Source organism: Heterocephalus glaber, unplaced genomic scaffold (assembly GCF_053883595.1).
Source record: "Heterocephalus glaber isolate CG9 unplaced genomic scaffold, H.glaber_assembly_v1.0 deba00000809, whole genome shotgun sequence".
NCBI classification, from domain to species: Eukaryota; Metazoa; Chordata; class Mammalia; order Rodentia; family Bathyergidae; genus Heterocephalus; species Heterocephalus glaber.
In genome coordinates, this window is record NW_028258163.1 from 6,410,103 (window position 1) to 6,431,504 (window position 21,402).

Genomic DNA, 21,402 nt, shown 5'->3' on the forward strand with positions numbered 1-21,402 from the left:
ATAAATAAATAAATTCACAATGACTGAAGCCAGCCAAGGTAGGAATATAGCAAATGCTACTGCTTCATCTTTAAGGATGATTTTTAAACCTTTATCAGCATAGCATTAACTATAATGATTCTTGATAATTTCTTATTAATTCATGAATAAATAATCAAAAAGGTGATTAGAAGCAATATAACAAAACTGCCTCACGAGTTCTGCTAGTCTCACAATTGTACATGTACTGGAAAAGAGAGAACATACATCCAGGGCTTTTATGAATCAGTCACCTCTGCTAAGTCATTTACGAAAGAATCACTACTTACACAGCAATAACAACAATTCAGGATGAGTTTCAAGAATTCAAAAAGTACAGTACTGGCATTAGGAACTGCTGCAATTTTTTTTTACTATATTCATTAGTAAACAGTAGAAAAAGAAACATTTTAGGAAACAATGTTAAATAAAATTATTACAAAAGAGGCAAACATAAACTGAGTTTGATCCCACAGGTTTTATTAAATAAAATATCACTAAATTGATTTTTAATACATGAAACTATTACTGAGAGCACTTCTCTCAAATATTCTAAAATTAGTTATTTTCCAATTATTTTCTCTAAGATAAAACTTCAACACAAACTACAATAATCTCTACCACTAGTTTTCAGATGGCATCTATTTTTTTACAGACTCCCAAACTTGTAGAAAATTGAGTTGAAGGATGAGCTAGCTTTAAGATGCACTGAGGAGAAAATGGAAAGGATGACTAGCTCTTACTCTGACACAGACATCTGTGCAGAAACATGTTCCATGGGAAAGTCATACAAAAAGTGAATTTACCCACTGTAGCAAATGGTTAAATCCACTTGCTAATTATGAATTAGACCTCATTTTTGTTATTCACTTTATCTAAAAAATAGCATTAAGGAATAAGCATTTTACTATAGATAAAATAGCAGAAAACTACCCTTTAGGACAAGGCTGTAATAATGGTAGTAGATGTTATAAATTTGGAATAGGTAGTGAAACAGAAAAAAAGCAAAAGGCCTATTTATTGGCACAACTACCCAATATCTTCGTAGGTGATTTTACAATACACTTCCTATAACATTTTCCTCAAACATTTTCACAATTCTCACAACCCCTATGTCCGAAGTCTTAACAGTCTCTTACATAGCTAAGTCACACAATGTAAAATAAAGATGGAGTTCTGGCACAACAAGGACAATGTGTGGCATACCTTGGCTAAGAAACAGGCACTAAATGCCAACCCAAAACCAAGAAACAGAAACAATGAGACAGAAATTGTACCAAGAAAGTAGAGAGAAGAATGCTTCAAAAAGACTTTTACTCACCATGGGATCAATACTAAATCTACATTCATGAAAAGTAAAAATAATTTTAAGGGTTTGAAGGATTTTTAAAAATTTTTGACTACCAGGGCCTACTTTTCATTTTCCTTCGTCAACCATACAGAACAGTATGTACCAATTTAAACCCACTGGGGTTTTTATTATATTTATTCTTTATCTTGAGATAACATTAGTATTCATAGGTGCATGGAAACTGAATTGCAAATCCTGTATTTGCATAATTTGCAAAAAAAAACATAGAGAACACCAATTACTGTACATCTTTGCCAAAAGATTTTAAGCAACCAATTCAACAATACCATTACTATAATAAAAAGTAGTGGTAAATTATTCCTGGCCAATAGGAACCTGCACCTATTATTTACCAATGTTGTACAGAAAAAGGGACCCTATAGGACTTAAGTGGTCACTCTCCCAAAACATCATTCACTCATAGAACGCTGTAAAAGAATACAGGACATGAATAAATCTGTGTTCTGGTAAGACTATCCTAAAGGGAATTGTTAGAAACCATCAAAACATAATCTTGGGCTGGGGCACCACACCAGGGGCACTGCACCTGCCTCATAAGCACAAAGTGGTGAGTCTGATCCCTGGTACCAAAATTCCCCCCCCCCCGCCAAAAAAACCCAAAAACCATAAACGTAACCAGGTGTGGTCATGAACTCCTATGAGCCTCGCGCTCTGGGAGGCTGAGGCAGGAGGGTCACAGTTCAAGTCTAGCCTGGCAACTCAGTGAGAGCCTATTTCAAAATAAAGGAGCTGGGGATGTAACTCAGTGCCAACTCCCCAGGTGCCATAATCTTAATACTTGCCTGCAGTTATTAAGCTTCAAATATGCTTAACTAATTCCAATTAAAAGTTAAATAAACTTCTCTCTGGGATTAAACAGTTCTAGAAGTATGTGAATTTCATCAGGCCCTCATGAAAGGCATTCATAAAATGCAAGGTAAAGAAAAATGTCAAAGTGTATCAATGGCCCTACCCATATAAAATTTTTATAAAGCAAATATTAAGCCTAAATCATAAACAACTACAAAGAGAATGTTACCAAAGCAACTTACCAAGAATAACCCTTATTGAGTGATAACTGATCCATTAAGAATATGGTTGGCTAGCAAAGAAGAATAAATTAAAAAGTCATGTTTTAGAATCAGTACTAGAACTATTCTACATTTCTCATTATCTGCAAGTGTCTTGGCATGAAGATTATTAAACTAACAAAAGGTATAATGAAAAAACTACAAAAAGCCACAACAAATATAAGAGCACCTAAATACACACAATGACCACTGAAAAACAAAAACCAAACTTTCACATACCAATAGATTGAACTAGTTTAAGGAGAATGTAACTGTTGCAATCCGACAGAAGGGAGCCAACTTTAGGAAGGTGACTATAATAAGGAAAGGAGGAAAAACAAATATTGTAGGTGCATTTGGTAGAACAACTTTGCACTGCAACACACATCTAAGTTGGTTAAGACACACAAGTTTAAACTCTTCTATCTAGATATGTAAATTACTTTGGGAACCATAAATATAAAGAAGATTTCAAAGTCTTTCAATACAATGGTAACAAAAAGCACAAATACTTATTTTCTTTTTATTCTTTCTTTTGTTAAGGTCAAATAGATGTTAATGAAAAATACAGATAAAGAAGAGAATCCTGGAATTCAAAAAAATAAAAATTACTATAAGATAAATTTATTAAAATTTGATACAGCTGAAGGGAGAGAGAAGTGACTTCTCTATACCAGACAAAGCTAAGAGAGGGAAGAAAAATGGTTAAAGAGAATGGACACTTGTAAGTATCCAAAATAAAATGATTAAGCTATGAAAAACAGGATAGGAACATAGCAAATATACTTCCCAAGGAAGAAGAAAAACTGTGTAAGAGGAATTGACATAATAACTAAGTTTGTGGGCTTTCTAGTTAAGATCAGCTGGGTGCCCGACAGTCTCTGCAAGTTACTATTCTGCTGACTTCTGATAATTAAATGAAGTGCAATTATATTAAGTACTCAAAACCATGGATGACATAGTAAACCTTCACTAAACAGCAGTAGTGGTGGTGGTGGTGCTGGACACTCAGTGCTGCCCTGGTCTGTGGCAAGTTAGTGGCCATGAGAGGATAGGAGGACATTACTCACCAGGGGACATGGGTGCTGAATACAGTAAAGGGAGGAGTTTGAGTGATAAATTCAGGCAGTATGCTAGGACTTTAAAGAGTTTATGGGAATAGACTCTGAAGAGCTTAACAGAGTCTCTTACTTTTCTCTTGTTGTTGAGACAAAATACCCGAAACCCAAAGTCAACAGAGGAAAGGTTATACTTAGCTCCGTCTGTAGAGGTCTCAGTTCATAATCAGCTGGCTCCAAGGTAGGGTGGATGGCAGAGGGGCATCACAGAGGAGAAACAGTTCATAGCAAGAAGACAGCAAAAACAACAAGGGGTCTTACCACTTCTTTCTGCCCCCTTCATCTTATCCAGGCCACTTGGAGTGGGTAGTACTCATGCCCTCAATCCTAGCGCCCTTGAGCCCGGCATTGCACCATGAATCAATTCCAGCATCACATACCCAAGATCCTCTGAAAGGGCCCCCTGTAACTGCATGAAGCTTTAACACAACAAATGCTTCAATTTTTAACACTTTTCCTTCATCTGAAAGAAATTCTAGGGTAAGAATTTATCAGAAGAAAAAGGGGAGTGGGGGACTATGCTCATTAAGTAACTAAAACCTCTAAAGATGTGTTCTAATTTATTTTGGGAAACATGGAGCAAAACCCGTCATAAAATTATTGTACTGTTTGCCAAAGCATTTAAAATAGACCAAGCCAAAAATAGATATAAGTGCACTTTTGTTTTACTAATAACAACTAATAATTTTGGAAAAGTTTTCAATTAGCAATAATCACGCCTTGGATAAACCTCATTGGCTATGATACTCCCATTGCTCAAAGCTACAACTAATAATTTAGAAAAGTAAAATTAAATACATACTTTTAAACTAATACGTACTTTATTATCTGAAAATACAAGGTTCTATTCATGTATAAATCTTCAAGCTCATTGAGGCTCTCCTTGGCTCTTCTACCTAAGTTTTTGCTAACCTCTCCTTAAAAAACTCTCTATGTTCCTTCTCCACTTTCTTCTTCCCCTAGCACTGTCTGGCATATCATTTTATTTATTTACATTCCCCTAAGAACTGAGATTTCCATTTTTGCTCATCTAAATATTCTCAGTGCCTAATGTGGCATACAGTAGTTGCTCAACAGTATGTTACCTGAATGAATGAAAGACTCAGGTTTAAAAACAGAATATTAAGAAGTAATACTGTAGGAATCAATTAAGTTCCTTTAGGGAAAGTAAGGCAACATAGGGGCTACTGAAATATGAATGAGTGGTTCACAAAATTGACAGAAAATTAAAAAGAAAAAAGATGAAGATTAATAATAAAAGATATTGAAGCCATTCACAACCTTGTGAAATTAGGAGAAAACTGGAGGCACAGTTAACAGAGAAGGCATGAAATTGAACAGCAGGAGAGGGGGAAAAACAAACAAACATGAAATGCTGAAATTCCTTAAATGAAACAGTTCTGCGTAAAAACCAGATCCAAGAAAGTGGCCTGTTAAAATGAAGACCAGAAGGTCAAGACAGCGAAGACAGTAGAGAAGGTGATCTGAACAGGGCCGATGGTCAATGGAGAGATTTGTATTAAAGCAGGTGACAGAGCAATGGCCTGCAGGAGAAATTCGGACAATAAAGCTGCCCCACCATTTCAATTCTACTCCCACTCTTTCCCTAACTGCAGTACTCTAGTGAATAGAACCAGTCTCTTTCAGGAGACCAAACTGCTAGGAAGGCTGAACCTAAGGAAAAAGCTAATGCGGGCAATTCATCTTCAGGGGAGGAACACTTCTGTGGAAGAACTGTGGTTTCACAGTGGAGTCATTCACAGAGGCACAGCTTAGCAGAAAATTCTTGTTCTGTACTTACTACAATGTTCAACATGGGAAAGAGGGTTTTCCTTGGTATTTTAAGATTTCCACATGGTAGAAAGGTGACAAAGTCTAATTTTTAATAGAACTACTGCTATATCTACTTCATTTTCTTCCTACAAAATGAATGTTCTAATTTCATTTTAGGCTCCAATAACTTATAAGAAAACTGTATTTTTTAAAGTGTTCTTTTTAAACAACAATTTATTTAATTTTATAAATAAACTTTTTATCTACAACCTAATTACTTAATAATCCTGAAAATGTCTCTCAGTTTCCCTTTTTCTGTTTCAAAATTTAACTTGTCACTGTCAGGCTTGACCTGGTTGTGCAATGCTTAATGAATATGCTCTTTAATTCCAAGCTATGGTCTGACAAGTCACAAAAACACCACAACAAAACAGGCAGCCGATGCAGGTGCTGTCTCTGCTCAACAAAAGCTGTGCTATCTTGGACACAGAACACGGGATGGGATGTTTCCAACATAGAGATAACAACCACAAAGTACAGCACCTTTCCAATGCCAAGTCACCTGAAAATATCCACACACCTGCCCTGATCGCTGCATGGACCCCGACCCTAAACATTCGCTCTGCCCCCTACACAGGACAGACCTCTCTTCCGATGCCCCATGATGCTTTCTGCCTTTTTCAATTCAGTGCTGGCAGCCTCCTGCTTACAGTCCTCGGTCCACCTCTGCCCAGTTTAATAAAGTCTGTGCCTCTTGCTTCCACTAGCCTGCTCGGGTGGTCTCATCCCTCTGTGCCGTTTGTTACAGTCACTGTAAGTTTATTTTGGTAGCTCTTTTACAACCGTGTTTATTCTTGTTCTCACAGAGCACCCGAAGTCATTCAGTTGATCCTAATGCATCTTTCTACCTAGCCTACTCCATCTTTTGTCATCTTGTGTCACATAATATGCTTTTAAAAACACTACTTCACATTAGTAAATTTACATTGCTCTGTCTACTATACTAAGAATACCTGTTTTAGACCCCATGGTAATTAAAATCTTTAATAATTTTTTGATTAGTAATTAGCTTTTTTGTTAAAATGTTGGTAAGATGAGAGTTATAACTTACAAAAGAGCCATGAGAGCTAATGAAAACTAAATGCAAAATAGAAGGTTTCTATCATAAGGAATGTGGACTTCTTTGTAAAGATTACCTAAACAAATGAAAAGTTAAATTTTAGCCAGCATTTTACAAAGTGATCCAAGATAAATTAAAAAATTAAAGGTATCAAAGCTATATAGATTTGGAAGGAAATGGAAGATGCAGTTCATATACATCCAGAGAGAGGTTCTGCAATTCTTTCTTTTCTTTCATCTCCATGGATCTGTGAAGAAGCCTGCTGTTTCTTTAAAATTCTTTCTCAATAAAGCGTGAAAGCCAATTATGTATTATTTTCCAGCCCTTTTCTCCTCAGGCACACACGGGAAAGAGAAAAACTTTAAGACAGCCTGGAAGCTCTTCCTACTAAAGGTCAAACAGTTGGGAAAGTCTAGTTTAGAGTACCAAAAGAAACTCTCCCTCTGGAAGCATCATAAAGGAGAGCAAGTTACAGAAAATCCCCAACTTACGAACATTTGAGTTGTAAACTTTCATAGATATGAATGGACCTCACATTTGGCTTTTTAATGCTTCACTTTATATACGTGCCAAAGGTGTATAAGATTCACTTTGTCTGACTCACAAAGGAACCCAACTTATTAATGTTCTCTCATTCATAGGTCAGGAACTTATTGTACAGGTCACCACAGGAAATAATTATTTCTGATCACTTAAGACTGAGAGAACAAATGAGGGCATAAATTCCATCCAGTTATACAAAATGATACCTTCTTGAAAAATCCTGGGCAGACTGTTCTTTATTAATATGTAATACAATGTAAATGCTATGTAAATAGCTGTTAGACTGTATTACTTAGGGGATAAATGACAAGGAAGAAAAGTGTGTACATGTTCAGTATGGGCACAAATATTTTCAATCCAGTTGGTTGAATCTGCAGATGCATAACCTGCAGATATGGACAGCTGACTGACTAACCCTTTGAGAAGTCTAAGGAGACTTATTTTTAGTACAAGCTACTGTAAATCAAAGGCTGGAAAATCTGTCAAAACACTGCTTCCCTCATCATTAATAAAAGGCATCTTTCTGCTCCATCATGGATACCAGTATTCTGATTTAAAAACATCTTTTAAGGGCCAGGGGTTTAGCTCAGTGGTTCCGGTGCCTGCCTCGCAAGCGCAAGGTCTCAAGTTCGATCCCCGGTACCAAAAATAAATAAATAAATAAATAACATCTTTTAAAATGTTATGTAGAATGTCTTTATTAGTAAGTGGCCATATATATCTTATTATTTATTTTTTCTTAAAGGGCACAAGTTTATTTAATAGGGTTATGACGGGCAAGGGCTTCATTTCTATAAATTGTCTAAGGCAGAGATTCGAAGATGTGGACTCAGGGAAATGGGTAAAAAACAGATTTTAGCAGTTGTCTTTTACATAATTGTTACATAGCAAAACTATCAAAATGCAGTTTATTCACTGAGAAAGCTTCAAAAAGAATGCTATCATTAATTTGGGAAGAACCCTATAGTCATAGTAGTTATTCACAGAGCACTTTACAAAGAAAATATCAAGAAATTATAAACCACAAAAAAGAAGTAGAATAAAACTGACCCATAAAACAGCTATTTAGTGATACTAGAATGTATGTACGTAGACTTCAATTACATTGGTGAATTCTTGAGAAGGAGTGGAAGTGAAGTATACTACCCAACAGAGCAGGCCAATAGTCTGCTTATTTCAATGTTATTGTCTCATTTGTTGTGGGACGCTTAACATTTTGCTATTTTCAATTTATAGCTATGAGTCATTGTCTAAACCTTTGATCATATAAGTTATGGGGACTGCTTTACTACAGAAAGTTTTGCTACAGTTAATCCTATATAAGAAATATGGCAATCCTCCAACTGAAAGCAATTTTTTCTTTGTATCTACATTATTATTCTTATTTTACAAATAGCTTTCCTCAAGGAGAAATGGTTAGGTGAAATAACAGTTACTATGATTCCTGATCAGTACTTCTAGTATCAGGGTTCCATACTCTAGGAGTAGGCTAACTACTCTACTTTTTTCCTCCTTTCTTAAGCCTTGTCATGGGGTGTAAGTTTATGTTCTCTATGAATTCCAGGTCAATTGCACTAGCTTTTTGTTAAAGCCATACTCTGAACATTCACAGGTGCCATCAATCAGAGCTATCTCTGACCAGCCTCATTTCAAATTATAAAGATTTGGTTCTGAACTGTCTGTCTTTATTAATAGACCTAATACGCTATTTTACTGATTTATTGCTCTATTTTACATCTAGGTATCTTTTCCTTGTTCTTGTACTTTTTCTAAGAAGTTCTTTTCTCCAACTCTTACTCCATTACTGGACTTCTTTCTTTTCCTTTTTATTTTTACTATATAATAAATTTTCACAAAAACCACCTTAGATCCTTACTATGCTTCTCAGTTTCTGAAATAACATTCCCAGTTATCATTAGCTCAGATAAGAAGCATTATAGTCTAGGACAGGTATTATCTAAGGTATAGGACAGGTATATCTGAGCCTTTTCTTAGGTATATGTGAGCTTATAAAAGCATTTGCAAATGCCAAACACTACTTTAAGGCCAAAACCACTTCTAAATACTTAAACTCTTTAAAGATGACATATTAAATTTATTATATTCACTTCTGACTTCAACTAGGGTTCTTATAATACTAAAACCATATTCTAGTTAATTGAGATACACTGTACAACGTATAACATCAAAGTAAATTATAAACTCTCAAACACTGGACCTGAATGTCTTTCAAGATGATTTAAGATAACTTCCTTTAACTGAGGAATAAATTGGGGCATAGACAATTTAAGCAACTTTCTGAATTACTAAAATAATTCAGTAGTAAAAAAAATATGGAGGCCAAAACCAAAAAGGCTGTATTCAAAATGTTCATGTATGAAAGAATTATTTAGATCTTAAAATGCATTTCCAACAGAAGTAAGACAGAACCTAAACTGGCTCATAAACCATCCACAAATATATATTTAAGAGGGATTCTGTTATTCTCAAAGGTCTTAGAAATTCTGGCAGTTTAATTAAAAGATAGCAAATAACTAACACCAAATGCTGGACTGAAATTCCAAAATATATACATGTAAGGAAATATTTATCTAGGCAAAAGACAGTATTGTCAACAATTAGGCTGGGCATAGTAGCTCACACCTAAAAAATCCAAGCTACATGGCAGGCTGAGCAAGAGGATTCAAAGTGTAAGGCCAACCTGAGTAACGGTGAAATCTTGTTTCAAAACGTAAAAAGTAAGTAAACAGGGGTGGGGATGCAGCTAAGTACTCCTTAGGTTCAATTCCCAGTACCAGAATTAAAAAAATAATAAGCAAGAAAGCAAGAGAGAGGGAGAGAGGGAGAGAGGGAGGGAGGGAGAGAGGGAGGGAGGGAGGGAGGGAGGGAGGGAGGGAGGGAGGGAGGGAGGGAGGGAGGACAGGCTGGCCCCAAGTAGTTGTATGAGCCTAGGCAGCGGGGCAGGAGTCTGCTGCAAAAGTCCAGCCAGATATGGATGGTCTCTGCTGAAACTACTCCACTCTCCCATGGTAGTGTGAAAGTAGTCAAAGACATATGTAAAAAAATGCTTCTTAAAATCAAAACACCCTTTATTTACAGACACTGAAACTGAATTTCATATAATTTTCACGTATCACAAAATGATTCTTTTTTATCAACCATTTTAAAATACAAAAATCATTGATAGCACAGAGTCCTGTGGCAGGCCGGAATTTAGCCTGTGGACTAGTTTGCCAATCTCTGTTTTGGGAACAGTGGGGAGAACTGGTTCAATAAGCAGAGGGAGGGCTGCGGATTTAGCTCAGTAGTTTTGCTGCCTGCTGTGCTAACACAAGGAGCCGAGTTCAATCCCCAGCACCAAAAAAAAAAAAGCAGAGGGACTGTTCACCAACGTTCCGGCATTACACCAAACAAATGGAGCACTCCTGCCTACTAAGTATATATTGTCAGATCCACTCTGAAAAACTATCATATTCTACTGTCTGACACAAAATGAGCTCCAGAAACAATCACTGAGTCATGGCAAAAACAACTCTCATATATAATATATAATCATGATTTTAAACAGATTATCCATTTTATAGAAAATATCCTAAAATGACAGTGACAGATGTATTATTCATTACCATTTTGTCCCTGAGCCGCTCTCCACGGATAAAAAAGTCAGCACAGCCATTCTCTTCCTGAGGAGGGGCTTTGAAGACAGTGACGCTGCTTAGTCCACTCCCTCCAAGTGGTAACCATCCACCACTGGAGTCATCTCGGGTCATCACCACAGCTCGCACTCGTGCATAACTATTACTAAAACAGATACAGAGATAAGGAATTAGCTTTTCCATAAGCAAAAAACAGCCAAGCTGTCAGTCTCGTTTGAGCAATCAATGACCACATTAATATACGGTGACTAAAGTGTTTACTATTTTGAAGACAGCCCACAAAAAGTAACCTACTTGAAAGAGGTCAAAACTCACAAACTAACTTTAAAGGTTATCCTTTATTTTGAAGACTAACTTTATAATAAAAGACTACAGAACACTTACTTGAATTTACCACTGTACACAGTTTGAGTACATCTGATTGCATAGAGGAGGTTGTGGAGGATTCGAGACAAATACTGTCAAACTACACAGGCTACCATCAAATGTTTTTATGTGTCTACTTACTCGAACATAATAACTGGGACAAATTATTACTGTATTTCAGCACATTTAATTGTGGGATCTCTTAAATTCCTGGGATATATTATAAATAAAATGTTGAAACAAGCTCAAGCTTAGATGCTACATTTTTAAATTTCTTTTACCAACAGGAAATCTGAATTATTTACACAAATCATATAAAGACAAATATTCTATTTAAATTGTTCATCAAGCAAATCTGTTTAGAGGAGCCTTTCATACCTTCTTTTTGGTAATTCTATTCTTGTTGTTTTTTTTTTTTTTTTTTTGGTACCAGGGATAAAACTCGGGTCCTTGCGCTTGCAAGGCAAGCAACAGAACCACTGAGGTAAATCCCGGGCCCTGGTAATTCTATTCTTAAGAGACGACATTCTAGTTCTATTTCATAATCATTTCCCAATATTAATAATGGTTCCTTACAGAAAATCTGGTAAATGTTTAACATATTAAATATTGTGCACAACTGACATCTAAGTCTTTTACTCTGAAGCTTTCAGTAATTACAAATGAAACTCTAAGAACAGTATGCCTTGCTGGCTTCTTAGAAAATGTACTGAATGTAACTGTTAATCTTCAATAATATGAATATCATTTGAGGTTCTATTTAACAGTTCTGTACTTCTTAGTGTATCTCTGCATGTTCTAAGTGGTTCGCTGTGATTCCTGTGGTCATTGTACTTATAAAGAAAGCCTTCCCTTGCTTTTTAAAACTTTATATGTGCATTTACTTTATTGAAGTGTTCTTTACATGCAGTAATTTTAAATATACAAACTTCAATAAGTTCTCACAAATCTATGTATCTGTGGCTACAGTCAAAGTATCTGTGTCCCCCTGAAGTTTGTATGTTCAAATCTGTTAAGGTTTAGATCTAAAATGTCCCCCAAGTCTCAAGTTTGAACGCAGGGCCTGATCAGAAAAAAGCAGGTCACTGAAGGTGTGACTTGGAATGGTGCTACCTGGCAGCCATGCAGTGAACAGATTTTCTCCACTCAGTGTTCTGCCATGAGTTTTTGCCTTAAGAACAATTAATCATGGACTGAAGTTACTGAAACAGTGAGTCAAAATAAACCTCCACCTTTAAGTTGCAGGTCAGGCATTTCGCCTCAGTGACATGAAAGTGACAATTACAAAATCCTTACCTCCCCAAGGTGATGGCAATAGGAGGAAGGGTCTCTGGCAGATGATGAAGTCACTGGAGCAAAGCCCCAGTGGGATTATTGCCCTTACAAAAGAGAACCCAGAAAGCTGTCTCATTCTTTCTACCTGTGATGACAGAGCTGGAAGATGATGTCACCATAAGCCAGAAAGTGGGCCTTCACCTAACAGCGAATCTGCTACCACCCTGATGTTAAGACTGTCCATTCTCAAGAAATGCATTTCTGCTGCTTATAAGCTACACCATTTATGGAGTTAGAGTACTCCAAAAAGACCAAAACAAATGTATAACCAAAACAATTATTAAGATACATAGCATTTTTATTACTTCAGAAAATTGCTTTATGCCTTTTTCCTATCAAATAGGTAATTGATGTTCTGACTTCTGATGTATAGATTAGTTTTGCCTATTTGGGGCCTTTCCTACAAATGAAATCCAACACAATTATAACTGGTACCCTCCCTTTTTGCTTGACTTCTTTTGCTCTTTATGTTATTTTGTGTATCCTAAGTTCATTCTTTTATTTTTAATCAAGCAGTCCTTTAGCTGAATAAATGTACCACAATTTATTCTTTCTTATACTGATGAGCAGTGGGACAGTTCCCAGTTGTTGGCAATATGAACAAAGCTCTTGTACAAGTTTTTTTTTTTTTTGTAGAGCTGTTCTTGTTTCTCTTAATTACCTAGAAATGAAATTAATGGGTTATAGGCTATGTTTATCCATGTAAGAAATTAGCAAGCTCTTTTCCAAAGAGGTTGTGCCATCATACACTCCATCAATAATGTACGATAGTTTCATGTGCTCCATCTTTGATATTTAGTGTGTTCAGTCCTTTTAATTTTATTTCAATGTATACATAGTGGTAACCCACTGTAGTTTTAATTTGGAGTTCCTGACAACTAATGATGCAGAATATGTTTTCATACGTTTATTGGCATTTGCTTATCTTCTTTTGATTTTTACAAGTTCCTTACATACTCTAGGCTAAGTTTTGAATCAGAGTATTATACTTCTAAAGCTGCACTGTGTTGTGGTGAAGCGTGAGAATTCCAAGGTCAAACTTCCATAAGGTGGATCTTGGCTCAGCAACTTAATAGCTGCATGACCTGGAGAAAGTTACTCTTTACTAAATGTCAACAGTGCTAATATATAATATACTATGTACATATTAATTATTATGACAAAAACCATTTAATTAAAACTGAAGAAGCTATCATTTTGTAATTCAAAGGCAAGACAAGAGAGTAAAATTTGCATGGTAAACTGTAATCCTTTATCACTAGAGTCAAAATAATTGTTTATATAGAAGCTCTGATAGATTTTAGTGTTTACAAGCAACAACTCTAAGCTTTTTAGCACTCAGTTATTCAGGGACTCTTAACAGTTTCTTATCTGGGCCCAATTTTGCCAGTCTTCATTTGGAGAATTAGTCAGAAGAGGTATGGATGTGTAAACTTGGTTGGTATAGACATCAAAATGTATTCTTCTGGGGTGAGCTGGAGCAAATATTTCTACTACAAATAAACAGGACATGTATCTTGAGATCATGTGAGCATTGCTATGTAATAACCATTTTTTCAGGCTTTGACTCTAAGGCACACGAAAATGCTCTTAAAAGATACTGCTTCATTTATTTTTCAAAAAAATGTATTTAAAACCTAAATTGTATCTAAACTTCTAATGACCAATCTTATTTGAACAATTAAATACTTCCTTTCACACACAGTAGAGGCATTGACATGTTCATGACAGGGCTGTGATTTATGTGTCTTGCTGCCTTCAGGAGACTTGAACCACCAATGGGTACATACATGTATGGCTGTCCCATTGTGTGGCTTTTCATTAATTTTATTAGTATAAAGACAAATAAAAGTGATTAAATTCGTTTGTACCATCAGTGGTACAAGCCGGTGGGAACATGTTAAACTACTACCTGAATCTATTTAGTGCTACTGTAACGGAAGACAGTCTGGATAATTTATAAAGAAAAGAAATTTATTTTCTACAATTCTCAAGCCCAAGAAGCCCCAGTGCAAAGGCAGATTCCTTGTCTGATAAGTGGCTGGTTCTTTTTCCAAGACAACTTTCCAAGTAGAAGTTGCCTTGAACACTGAGATCTCAGAAAGGGAGGATCACAGGTCAGTCCAGGGAACAAGGGCATGAACTCCACCTGTCCTGCCCTTTTACAGGGGTATCAATCCATTCTTGAGGGTTTCACTCTTATAGCTTGATAAATGCTTTCCAAAAGGACAAATGTCCTAATACTATACAGCATTGAAGATTTAGTTTCAGCATGAATTTGAGGATGCAAAAACATCAAAACTACTGATGGACAAGTCCAGGTGAGATGTAATGTTGGACTGGACTAGGGTGATAATAATGGACAAGGAGAAGGACAGGCTGATTTAGGTATATTTGGGAAGTAGAGACAAAATGTTTTGTTGCTAAGGTTGTAACTGCAAGGCAAGTGTTTCAAATCATCTAGAATTATCAACAGTAATCATAAGACTTGTTTTCTACAATTTTCAACTGGTATTTCAATACTTAAAAGAAAGTGAAAAAACAAAAAGACAAATTTTTGCCTCAGTTGTAATGATCTATGTAAGTTTCTTTTGAAATAGAAGTACTACATATGAGCCTAAACTCTAAAATTATATTTTAATGTATTTGGTGGATAAATGCATATTATGGCTGCATTTTCAGATTTGTACAGAGGCAAAATTTTCCTAATAATCAAATGAAGGGTATAGTTATTTTTTAAAAACCTCCAAGCCCTAAAGGTTTTAAATGCTGTGTCCTTGGCTTGAAGTGATCTTTTTTAGTTACTTTTCTCCCTTGCAGCACCTCCTTGCTCTGTAATTACTAATGCCATTATATACCACCCAATGCTGGAAAAGCAGAACGTCCAAGGAAGACAATCTAGATAATGTACTAAATGTCTTTTTGTTTTATGTGTCTGCTGTAAGGGAAAAAAACAGGTTTAGAGCACTGAAGATGTTTAAGTCAGGCTTCTTACTGAACACATAGACTCTACCCATACATTATAGTATTTCTTAGTATACCAAATACTTGAACAGCTTTAATGATTCTCATTCTTCCCATTTCCTTTTTCTCATTCTTCCCAACTCTGCCTTTTCTTCCACTTTCCTACAACATGACGTACACAGAGCCCAGTGCATACCAGAAGACATTAAACACTCCAGACTTGCTGGGGATGTAGCTCAGTGGTGCCTCACCTGCCTGGAAAGAGCAAGGTCCTGAGTTTGACCCCCAGTACAGAGGAAAAAAAAGACAAAGAACTCTAGAGTCATATGTGTTAGCAGAATACATGGAATGTTTTCATAAACTCATGGTAATTATACTAACTGAAGTTCAATTTTGTCAGAATAAAGTTAAAAAAATTGTTTATAATGTTTATAAATTAAAATTCTCTGTATTTCTTATTTTTGTTGCGGTTAGCAGCTCATGTATTAAGTGTAACATCTTTCCGTTCAAGTCTGTAACTGGAAAAAGGAGTTACCAAGCACCATGGCATAATACTGATTCATAACTGGTCTTATATTGGTCTCATTTTCATAATAGTAATGTATTTTTGTTCCCTTGCAGTAATTTTATACTTATGCTGTTACTCCATTTAACTAGCACTCAAGTCAATCAATTCGTAAGAAAATGTTATCTAGACAAATCTATAAATCAAAGGACCTAAACACCTTTCCCAGAGCAACCTTGCTCTTTAGATGAAAAATTACCCGATGCCCGTTCACCTCTTGGAAGGGACTATTTCTAAAATTGTATTCAAATGTGAGTTTTCAGCTATGTGTGTATTTTCTTCAGGGGAAATAGTACATAGCTTTAATCATAGTTGCAACACCAACAATGATTACACTGCCCCACCAATTTAAGAACCACTGTTATATAAACAAAGAAAATAACTTGGACTGCTCTTTCGCTCAGGTCTGTTTCCCAACCTTGGATAAATCTGTAATTCATGCTAGCCATTTATAATATTTCAGCTGACTGATCTTAAAATTAACACTTCTAAAATAAATTATTTCCTTAGTTCTTTCTACCCTTTCTGTACTTCTCTCCTTTCTAGGATATTAACTAAGACCTTGATTTTAGCTCAGTGGGACCCCTTTGGATTTCTGGCCTCCAAATTGTAACAATAAATTTCCTACTGTGTTTAGCCACTATGTTTTTTGGTAATTTGTTCCAAAGCAACAGAAAATGAATACAGTACAAAACATGAGAGAAACCTTCTTGAGGATATGCAGGAAATCTATGTACAGGAGACAAAGATAATTGTTCTCCATTTGTAACTACAATTGTATTAAAACACTGCCCCCACCCCCGGCCCAGTTGAGATGATCCTTAAGATTCCTATGTATTCAGTAGAGCAAGAATTTGTTAGTTTTCCATTGAGGAATGTTTATAATGGCAAAATACCCTGTGCTCTACAGTATACTTTAAGCAAACATTTACCATCTAAATATCAAATATTATTACAGAGACTGGGAACAGGAGAAAAAGGAAGTACCATATTTAACGGAAGCAGTTTAAGATGATATAGTGCTTCACAGTACTGTACTTGCTTTCCAAACAATGTAGAACAAAGATATTAAAATAACCATGTCACTCCCCATTACTCTTTTCACTTAACTGGTGGGCACTATTTATACGTTACATACACAAGGACTGAGTTTCATTACAAATATGGAAGTCTGAATTACTTTTTCAGCATTAATAACTAAAACTGGAGAAAACATTTTCTATGTAGTTACCATCAATCCAAAACACTACATGGCATTCTGTTTAAAAGCTCCTAGGTTCCAAAGGTGATGCTACTAACTAAAAGTTACAGCCTTGGGTAAATTACTTAAGCTCTCTGTACCCCATTTTCCTGGTCTATAAAACAGGGTTAATAACTATCACAGTGTTATGAGAAGCACATCAGTATGAATGTAAAGTGTTAGCCTTTTGCCTGACTTAGGTGTCTAATAAAAATTCTAACAACTTGATTTATTAAGTCAACTTTCTGATCTTATAGTATCTGCATTCTGAAACTGTCCGAATGTATCTCATTTTGTATTTATATGGTTTTCTATAACAAACCCAGAAGGCAACCTTTAAGAACTTGTTTGGAGGATCTAGCCAGGGAGCGCAGCGACTTGTATGTCCCTGACCAAGAAAATGGTCCTCCTCTATAGGGGTGGTTGTCCTCTTCAACTGAGTGCGCAGCTTTGGGAGGGACTCACCTGAAGGGAGGAAGGGGACACGCACCTGGCCAGCCAGATCAGCTAAATCAACCCTCGCGATCAATGGAGTGACAGATGTTGCAGCCAGATCACCCTCACATCCAGGAACCACTTTAACAAAGAATCATTTACCACAGCTATGATTCAAGTAATCAGTTCTCTAAGTCTTCCACGAAATGCTTAAATGATGGAAGAACTTATACATAACCAAGTCACAGACATCTGGGAAGTCTTCCAGAAAGAGGTAAAATAACACTAAAATCTGAAGGACAGAGTGATTCACAAATTATAACTTCAGAAGAAGTTATTTTAAGTTCTGAACAACAGAATCAATCTACCAAAGTAGTTCAACACTGTAACAACTCTGTGTGCTCCTGTCTTAGAACATCACTACTGCCTATTCCTCATGACACCTCAATTATTCCCACAATGATCCTTTGATTCCCAAGTTCTCTAGGTCTAGGTGAGCAGAACTGAACTATAGTATTCATCATCAACAAGAGATCAGAACACAGAAGAGAAAAAGCCAGTATTAATACTAAGATTTATGATGAGGTAAACACATTAGATAAAATGTGGAAAATTTTAAAATAACCCTATAGAAAGAAGCTCTAAGATCCACAGGCTATTAAAACATAAGGCAAATTCACAGTTGTTTGTGATGGTACACCTGTATCCACGCTATTTAGGAGACTAAGGCAGGAGGATTGAGAGTTTGAGGCCAGCCAGGTCAACAGTGTGAGGCCCTGTCTCAAAAATAAATAAATAAATAAAGCTAAGAATACAGCTCAGTGCTCCCTGAGTTCAACCTCAGTACCAGAAAAAAGAAAAGAAAAAGGACAACTCAGAGAAAAAACTAGCAAAGTTCATGGATAAAGTCCATAGAAAAAAAATAACTGTCATAAAATATACAAAAAGAAATGCAACCTTATTTACAATAAGAATGCAAATCAAAAAAATTACAAAAGGCATGACATTTGTTAATACCTAAGTTGCTGAAGATATGGGGGCGTAAGTTAGTATGACAAGTTTTCAGAGTCCTTTGGAAATACCAATCAAAAATTTAAGATGCACATATTCTCTGACTCATCAAATTCAAAATTACAAAAAGAGTGGTAGAATACTCTGAAATAGCAACAACTATGTGTCGAGTTTAGGGACTGGGAGATTTAAGAGTTTACAAGGCCTGCTATCCAATTTGTACTGTGCTAATACACAGTACATTTTAAGAATGGAGGGCCAGGGATTTAACTCAGTGGTTTTGCCACCTGCTGTGCAAGGGTCCATAACATTTCTCTAGTTAAAGATAGAAATAATGAAGGTTTAGTTCAGAGGTTTTTCTTACAGTGAGATTTCCATGACTCCTCAATTTTTCCACACCCAATTAGCACAGTAAGTCACAAAGCAGGGGCTCAAATAAGGTCTGAATAGGAAGCTTATGCTCTTTGAACTTTATGACTGCCAGCATTGACAGTATGATTTATTGATTTTAAACGTAGTATTTACAGAACCAAGGATTTAGCTCAGCAGCACAGCACCTGCCTGGCAAGCATGAGGTCCTGAATTCAATCCCCAGTACCAAAAGAAAAAGTACTTACAATTATATGCATTCAGCTAATCAAAAATAAATTCTTAGGCAGGCATGATGTTACATACCTGTAACCACAGCACTCGAGAGGCTGAGGCAGGAGGATCACCGTGAGTTCAAGGTCATCCTGGGCTACATAAGTGAGTTCAAGGCCGGCCTTGACTATATAATGAGATCCTCATCTCAAAAGAACCAAAAAAAAAAAAAAAAAAGTTCTTTTATCTCATTCTTCAATTTTAAGAAGTTGTATGTAGGATTCCTGTAAGCTGAAAGGGAATTTCTTACACTCTTTATGCACACACACGTGCACAAATACACACCTGCCTGCATGTGTACACAGTATACAAATACTAGTATGGAAAATTTAGTGTAATTCCTGCTTACGGAGTGGTCTGAAGTGTACACACAAGGCTTCAAACCAGAAAGAATTTATTTTTAAAATAAAATGTACTTCATTTTAAAGTTGACTCTGGCCAAGGGTACCGCATTAGCTCTAGATTTACAAAATCCTTGAACTCCAAACAGATTGCCACTTCTCAATTTAAAATTCCTGAAACTGAGTCTTGAAACTCTGAAGTAATCATGCACCTAGAAAGTTAACCCACTCAAATGAAAACACCTGAAAGTATAATTATTATGGTTTAGATCTACAATGTCCCCTGACAGTCTCACATTCAGAAGGGGTGCCTTGTTGGAAAGGGTGGGTCACTGGGGCATGATTTGGAAGGGTGTATCCCTATCCCAAACTCCTTCCTTCTCTTGATTTCTGACCGCTATAGGTAGAGTACTTCTTTTCCTCTTCCAGGCTCCCCCCTGCCATTCTATCTCTGCCCTACAGCCAGCTGACCAGGGACTGAAAACATGAGTCAAAAAAAGTCTTTCCTCCTTTAATTTGTGGGTAAAGGGTATTTTGTTCCAGCGACAAAAAAGTGGCTAAGAGGGCTGAGGATTTAGCTCAATGGTGCCGCCACCTGCCTTGCAAGCAAGTTCAATCCCCAGTACCAAAAAAAAACAACAACAAAAACTGGCAAAGACAGATTTTGGTACTAGGAGGGTATTGTTGCTGTGGTACAGCTGATCATATGATTCAGAAGCCCTAGAACAGAAGTGGTTTATGGGCAGAGTTTTGAAATGTGTGAAGACACCAGCTAGAGAAGCCCTAAAATGCTGTAAGCCAAGCATGATGGGAGATTCTGGTCAGCAGTAAGAGCTACACTTCAGTTTTCAGAACAAGGACTTCACTGGCAGTTGGACTAGAAAATATGTTATACTCTAGCAGAAAATTTGTCTATATTTCGCCTGTGTCCTAAGACTGAAGGAGACTTAAGATTAAGGGTGGCAGACTAATTAACCTGGCTGATTCGGAAATTTTGAGGCAGCCCAACATTCAGGCTTTGGCATAGGTATTACTGGCTGCTTTTAACCAGATTCATTGTAAAAATCAGGAGCAACTGGGAAAGCTGAATAATCTGAAAAATTTCCTGTTTTGCTACAAAGAAAGTGCTTGTGCAATGTCAGGACAAAGCAGAGTACAGTTGTAGAGAAAACTAACATTAACAAGGATCCATATATTTTGCATCAGGACCATAGAAAAGATGGCTTGAGGGCATCTTGGGAACAAGTAAGACCCCAACCCTGCAGGCTCAAAGGCGCAAAACTGTAAAACTTCCATTTGAAATGAGAACCCCTGGACCTTCTATTCTACAAGGTCCACCTAGGGACTGTTTCCTGAGATTCAATTCACAGTGCTCAGTTATCCAGGCACTCAGAGGCCACTAGAGCCATGACTCAAGGGGGCTTAGCTACTGCTTGAGCTGGTGGCCGACCTTAGTATCATCCACATAGTGCTGGGTTTTCAGGTATGCAGAATGCAAGAGTGAAAGGATTATGGAGGCTTCCACACAGATTTTGGAAGGCCTGGGAGGCCAGACATTGTGGCCTTTAGAGGACAGTGCATGAAAGCTATGGGAGTGAAGCCAAAAGTACACTGAGGATGATCCTCGGAGTTGGAAATGCCAGAAACATGGAGCATCTGCTGAGGAAAGTCACAAGCAGTAGTGAAACCAGCCCAGGAGAGAGGCCACAAAGGCTCAACCAGCAAGGCTACAGAGGCTACCCAAGACCCTTAGAGCTCACATCTCACTACAGCTTGCTCCCAGTGCTGGACACAGACCTACAGGATTTAACACATTTCCACTGACCTGAACCACCAGTGATACATGCAAGACTG

At 36.7% G+C, this 21,402-nt stretch overlaps 1 protein-coding gene and 1 non-coding gene across 2 annotated transcripts in view; both read right to left on the bottom strand.

Annotated features, from left to right (window-relative positions):
- The window catches only part of Spred1 (sprouty related EVH1 domain containing 1), an 84,118-nt gene that overhangs the window by 33,048 nt on the left and 29,668 nt on the right, over nucleotides 1-21,402 (bottom strand). The window contains exon 2 of the mRNA XM_004861523.4: nucleotides 10,620-10,794. Coding sequence (XP_004861580.1) covers nucleotides 10,620-10,794 — 175 coding nt within the window. The remainder of the gene's footprint in view (nucleotides 1-10,619; nucleotides 10,795-21,402) is intronic.
- Nucleotides 4,183-4,321, bottom strand: LOC147829017 (U4 spliceosomal RNA). The gene has a single exon (XR_015449824.1). It is a non-coding gene; the product is annotated as a U4 spliceosomal RNA (small nuclear RNA).